Here is a 7,255-nt window from a genome sequence, read left to right on the forward strand (position 1 = left end):
ATTAAGAGATTGTGTGTAGAAAGAAAATGTGGCAAACCCAAGATGATGAAATAGAAGACACCAGCCTCTATTCCCACACAAAAATCAACAATTAGATCTATTAACAAAAAGAGCTCTGAGAAAGTACAGGAGTCCACCTAAGAAACTTCAATAATACAATGGAACACCTGAGAATAACCATGCAAAAAGAAAGGAAAGGCAGCTTCACTGTGCCTGCACCACACCATCACCCAGACCATTCAGCATCAAAAGGGAACTCCCCAGCTACAAAGAGTTGCTACTCTTGTGGAAAAAGAAAGAGCAGAGTGACCAACCAGCTTCTCTAGCCTTTTAGTGCACCATAGGAAGGACCTGTTTCATTTTCACCCCACCCAAGGAAGAACAAAGTTAGACATAAAGACACAGCTAAAAGCAAGGAAGAAGTGCAGACACTACTCGTATCAGCCACAACAGGATGTAGGACTGGATTAAAAGTAGACACAGAGACCAATGGTACAGAATCAAGAGCCCAGGAATAAACAACTGCGCGTATGGTCAACTAATATTTGACAAGGGGGACCCCATTAGTTTGCAATCTAAGGAACTTTCAGGTGAAATGTGAACTGGCCTGCATGCATGGAGGGCAAGAAGAGACCAAAGGAAGAAGCAGGTCACTCCAGATTGGTAGGTGGCAATTTTCATTAGTCAGAGAGTTTACAGACAAAGCTTGTCTTGGGCAGCCACAAGACAAATAGATCTACACACCTGCCCATCAAATCTTAAAAGCTTATGTACAGTAAAGTACATGACCTTAAACATGACCTTAACTGGGTTCAGTCATGTATAATATCTAGATAATTTCAATAATACATACCTACCTCAAGACTATACCCTTGGGTCAGCTTCTAGCTCAGTATAGGCAAGTGAAACATTCCCAGGACAGGGAGGAGATAAGGAGTCTCTGATTCCCCAAGTCCAGCTCTTGGGTCAACTGGCAGTCACATCTTCTTGATGAACTCCAACAGACCCAGTCATCTGTATTTATAAAAATCTCCAGGGAACTCCAATAAAATCCACAGTTGGTGGAATACTACACAGTAGAAAGAAAGAAGGAGCTCCTACCTTTTACGACAGTGTGGATGGAACTGGACAGCATTATGCTAAGTGAAATAAGCCAGGCAGTGAAAGAAAAATACCATATGATCTCACCTATAAGTGGAACCTAATCAACAAAACAAAGAAGCAAGCATAATATAACCAGAGCCATTGAAATTAAGAACAAACTGACAATAACCAAAGGGGAGGTGGGGGGAGTAATGGGGGGGAAAGGTTTTCAGGAACATCTATAAAGAACATATGGACAAAACCAAAGGGGGTTAGGATCGAGGGTGGGAGGTGGGGATGGCTGGGGTGGGGAGAGTGGTGGCAGGAAAATAGAGACAACTGTGCTTAAACAAAAAAAATATATATAAAACTTTAAAAAATAGTAAAGCAGAATGGAATAAAAACATAGATAGATAGATGATAGATAGATAGATAGATAGACAGATAGATAGATAGACAGATAGATGATAGATAGAAAGAAAACCAGTGAACTACATTCTCAGAAATTAGCTGAATAAACAGATGTGGTAGATACAAAAAAAATGTATGGAAAATGCCCTAAAACCATGGGGAAAGATGTAAAGTTTAAGTATATAAGAATTGTGCACTTCACCTGGATACCAGAGTCAATGAGGAGACCCTCTCGTGCATTTATTATGATGTACAAAGGATCCCATATTCTGCCAACTCAATTAAAGACAAATTAAAAGAAGTAAAGTTCATATATGAAGCATGAAGAGGAATGAAAACCATGAAACTAGAAAGGAATGTGACCAAGGAAACAGTATTCACTGGTCTACATATTTGTTTTGACTAGTTTTTCCAACCACACTCCAAAAAGTGCAAACAGATACTAAGATGAGACTGTTCTGCCATGGAGCCTCCACAGGGCACTCTTAATGTCCCTGTTCCTCAGGCTGTAGATGAATGGGTTTAGCAGGGGGGTGACCACAGTGTACATGACCGAGGCTGCCACATCCTTTCTGGGAGAAGGCAATGATGTTGATCCAAGGTAAACCCCAAAAGCTGTTCCATAAAATAAGCAAACAACAGACAGGTGAGAACCACAGGTGGAGAAGGCTTTATACTTCCCACCTATCGATGGGACTCTCAGAATGGAGGAAACAATTTTATAGTATGAAAAAAAGATCCCTGAGAGTGGAACACCACCAGAGATGGTACCAACAAAATACATGACTATGTTATTGGTGAAGGTGTCAGAACAGGCGAGATGAAGGAGTTGAGAAGGATCACAGAAGAAATTAGAAATCTTTACATCCTTGAAGCAAGTCAGTTGTAACACAATCAAATTGTGCAGCTGAGAGTCCAAAAGGCTGATTAGAAATGACACCAAAACTAACAAGCAGCAGAAACATGGATTCATGGTGAGTGGGTAGTACAGAGGGTGACAGATGGCCACAAACCGATCATAGGCCATCACAGTCAGAAGCATACCATCCATACATCCAAAAAGGATCAAAAAAGACATCTGTGCCAGGCAGTCCCCATAGGCAATTACTCTGCTCTGAGTCTGGATGTCTACAATCATCTTCGGAACGGTGATGGAGATGAAACAGATGTCAGCCAAGGACAGGTTGGAGAGGAAGAAGTACATGGGCGTGTGCAGGTGGGAGTCAGAGCTGACGGCCAGGATAATGAGCAGGTTCCCAAGCACAGTGACCAGGTACATGGACAGAAAGAGCCCAAAAAGCAAAGACTGCAGTTCCAGATCATCTGAGAGACTCATGAGGAAGAATTCTGAGACACGTGTGAGATTTTGTGGACACCTTTTGAAAAAGAAAAGAGGATTGAAAAATAAAGAGAAGTAAATGAGCACACAGCACTGCATCCATATTTTGTATTCAAGTGGGTCACTTGTGAGGTCATACACCCCAGTACCTTTAGCAATATTTCTCAGTATGACAAATCCTATATGATTAGAGCTGTTTCTTTATTGGTTTTCATGTTATTCACCTCTTTCTATACACACTTTACTTTCCAGAAATTTGACTGAAGAGAATCAGAGGAACAAGAACATTAGAGATAACAAATTCATAATTACAGGAAAACACAGCATATTTCATAAGAAAGAAATACCCTTTCCTCACGCAGAAACTTCTTTACTGAATCAAGAGACATAAAGGAAAGAATAAACAAATGGGACCTCATCAAAATTAAAAGCTTCTGCACATCTAAAGAAAACAATATTAAAATAGCGTGGACTGGGAACCAAAGGGTCCCAGGTTCGATTCCCAGCCAGGGTACATGCCTGGGTTGCAGGCCATAACCCCCACCAACCGCACATTGATGTTTCTCTCTCTCTCTCTATCTCCCTCCCTTCCCTCTCTAAAAATAAATAAATAAAATCTTTAAAAAAAAGAAAGAAAGAAAACAATATTAAAATAAAAAGAGAACCAACTGTATGGGAAAACATATTTGCCAATGATACCTCAGACAAGGGTTTAATCTCCAAAATATATGAAGAACTTACACTGCTCCACTCTAAGAAGACAAGCAACCCAATTAAAAAATGGGCAAAGGACTTGAACAGACACTTCTCCAAGGAGGACATACAGAGGATCCAGAAACACATGAAATGATATTCAATATCGCCAGCTATCAGAGAGATGCAAATTAAAACCACAATGAGATATCACTTTACACCAATCAGAATGACCATCATAAACAAAGCAACAAACAACAAGTGTTGGAGAGGTTGTGGAAAAAAGGGGACCCTAGTGCACTGTTGATGGGATTGCAGACTAGTACAACCACTGTGGAAAACAGTATGGAACTTCCTCAGAAAACTAAAAATGGATCTGCCTTTTGACCCAGCAATTCCACTGCTGGGACTCTATCCTAAGAACAGTGGAACCACCAATCCAGAAGAACCTATGCACCCCAATGTTCATAGCAGCACAATTTACAATAGCCAAGTGTTGGAAGCAACCTAGATGCCCATCAGTAAATGAATGGATCAAAAAACTATAGTACATTTACACAATGGAATTCTATGTAGCAGAAAGAAAGAAGGAGCTCCTACCCTTTGTAACAGCTTGGATGGAACTGGAAAGCATTATGCTAAGCGAAATAAGCCAGGTGGTGAAAGACAAATACTATATGATCTCACCTTTAACAGGAACCTAAACAACAAAACAAACAAACAAGCAAAATATAACCAAAGACACTGAAATACAGAACAGTCCGACAGTGTTCAGAGGGGAGAGGAGAGGGGATTTCAGGGGAAAAGGAGAAGGGTTTACAGGTAGAAGTATAAAGGACACATGGATAAAAACTAGGGGTGGGTGGAAATGGGAGAGAGGAGGAGAGGGCTGGGTGGGTGGGTTGGGATGGGAGTAAAAGATAGAAAATTGTACTGCAACAACAATTAAAATAAAAAATATTTTTAAAAAAACAAAAACAAAGAAATACTCTTTCCCCTTTAAGGAAAAAAAATCATTCTAATGTATACAAATTAGGAAGTAGCTAAAATGCCTTCTTTTATTCAAATACAGTGCTAATTAGGTAGTCTATTTAGATAATGTTAAACACTGTATAAACATGATTATGTAATCTGGATTCTAAATGAAGTTGAATGTTCATAATCAGAAAATATTTTTATGTGATAGTTATCTTTATGAGTTTTATTATTCTTGGGTCTTCTCTCCTCTTCATAGAAATAAGTGATTACTCAAATGTCTGAGTTGTCCTTTAAAAGTCTTTTGGTACTTCTATTTTAATTAGTACCACTTTTTAATTTTTTAAGGAATGTCCATATTGTTTTTATAATGGCTGTACCAATATTCATTCACACCAACAGTGTACCAAGGTTCCATTTTCTCCATCCTCACCAACACTCGTTTGGTTGGTTGTTTGTTTGTTTGTTTGTTTTTTACCCATGATTGAAATTATTGGAATGTAGAGCTAAACAATTCAATACTTATATTCCTTTTCACACGTGTTATTTCTTTTGTTATAACAGCCATTCTAATAGGTGTGAGATGTTATCCTACTGTAATTGTGACTTGCATTTCCCCGATGGTTAGTGATGTTGAAAACCTTTTCATATACCTGTTAGTTTTGTTTTTATGACCATAATCCCTCCTATTTACAGTTGAGCACTTCACACTTTAGCACTGGGGAGGTTCCACTACCAGTTTTAAGACCCAGACTTCTTATGTTTAGATAACAGATTTTCATGTCAATCCTTCCTGATACAGGGAATGCAATTCTCTTACGCAGCTACCTGAAAGTCTTTTTTTTTGGGGGGAGGGTGCACTATGATTTAATTGTAGAAAAAATGAAAAATAGAGGAATGCAAATGCATCTGAGATAATAATTAAACTTACCTTACGGGATTATCATAAGAAAGTTTTTAAAAATAATTTAAATTACTTAAACCAGTGGTCCTTATTTCTAGTTGATTGAATATATGCCTATGGTTATTTAATGATATACAGGACCTGGCTGGTGTGGCTCAGGGGATTGAGTGCCAGCCTGCAGACCAAAGGGTCACCAGTTCAATTCCCAGTCAGGGCACATGCCTGGGTTGCAGGCCAGGTCCCCAGCAGGGAGCACATGAGAGGCAACCACACACTGATGTATCTCTTCTTCTCTTTCTCCCTCCTTTCTCCTCTCTCTAAAAATAAATAAATAAAATATTTTTAAAATAAAATAAAAAATAAAAATGTACAGATATTGTGGCCTCAGCCTAGAATTAATTTATTCAGCATCTGTACATGTGAGATTCTTGGTTGTCCTAATGTGCAACTGTCATTAATACCCACCACCCACATTAAAAATATAAACATTTAACAATATTTGCTTCAGATCTCATATTGTATAAAGATTTGAAACATTACTGATAGAATTTGATTTTTCTTGCTATCTTAATTCAATCCCATTTCTCTATATAACTCATCCACCGTAGACAACCAGCGCCATCCATTTTGTGGGCATGTTTTCTTGTCAATGTTGACTTACATATCCAAAAACAGTTTTCTTAAAAGCTTACCTAAACAGTATACTATACAGGTTGCCTCTGAAATGTACTTGTTTACTGCAACATTGAATTTCAGTCTCTTTGTGAAGTATGTACATCAACTTTAAACATTTTACTGATACACACTATTATGTGAGGCAAGACTTTACTTTATTTAGTTTATAAATTTATATTTATGTATTTTAATATAAATCTGACAAATGTAAAATATAGATTTAATACATTTATAATTTAATATATTCTATTTATGTATTAAATATTTATTTTACATTATATATTTTATATTTATATTATATTATTATTTGTATCAGTGGCTTCTTACCACAATCTTATAAAAATTCTTGCACCTCTTTTCACATCACAGAAGTGAGAATTTGTATTGATAAGTTAGTGATGATTAGCAGTTCAACTTCTAATAACTGTTCGATTTTACTCATATGTACTTGACAATATGTGTTGTCCCAATACAGAAATCATTTTCTATCATCTACATTCTCTTATTATAAAGGTATGCATTTGAAAATATCCTTGAAGTCTGCTTTGTAATAATCATTCCATGATAGCTGCACATGAAATTTTCACATTCAATAGGAATTTCTTTTCCCTCTTGGATTTCAAGCCTGGACTGTAAAATGCATGACTATTTATAGAAAACCCTATTTTCCACAATGCTGGTGACATTATGGCACCTGCAAACCACTGGCTCATTGTCAGAATTCACAGGTCAACTCACTGAACCAAAAGAGGATGAATTAAATTTTTTATCTCCATTTCGCATATGGGACCCAAGTAGGTTTGAAAGAACTACTCATTAGCTAAAATGGAAGTGACAGCCCTGGTACAGGAATAAGGAGTTCATATTTTAAGTGCTGAATTTTTCACCCACTCCTGTGGAGTGTGTGTAAGTCTCTGAATCTCTCTGTGCTTGTGGTCCTTCTTGAAATGAAGAGTTAAACATCCATCTCTAAAACATCTGTTGCACCTAAGGGAAGGTTGGAACTTAAGAAATATTTGGCCATTTTTTAACAAAGAATTTCAATCATTATTGAAATAATGTGTTTAGTAACAAAATACAATTCCAAAAATGTAATGCCATTTTTATGGTAGAAATGGCATAAAACGTTTCAACAGGTTTCCTGTCCCTAGTTTCGACAGGTTTCCTGTCCCTAG

At 37.4% G+C, this 7,255-nt stretch overlaps 1 protein-coding gene across 1 annotated transcript; it reads right to left on the reverse strand.

Annotated features, from left to right (window-relative positions):
* Window positions 1–1,936: 1,936 nt before the first annotated feature.
* LOC123828520 (olfactory receptor 7E24-like) lies at window positions 1,937–2,914 on the reverse strand. Its single transcript, XM_045853573.1, has one exon. It carries the CDS (start codon window positions 2,828–2,830, stop codon window positions 1,937–1,939), a length of 894 nt encoding a protein of 297 aa, XP_045709529.1. The 5' UTR covers window positions 2,831–2,914.
* Between the last annotated feature and the right edge of the window lie 4,341 nt (window positions 2,915–7,255).

This window comes from Phyllostomus hastatus, unplaced genomic scaffold, assembly GCF_019186645.2.
Source record: "Phyllostomus hastatus isolate PE091 unplaced genomic scaffold, TTU_PhHast_1.1 phas_contig_98, whole genome shotgun sequence".
NCBI lineage: Eukaryota > Metazoa > Chordata > Mammalia > Chiroptera > Phyllostomidae > Phyllostomus > Phyllostomus hastatus.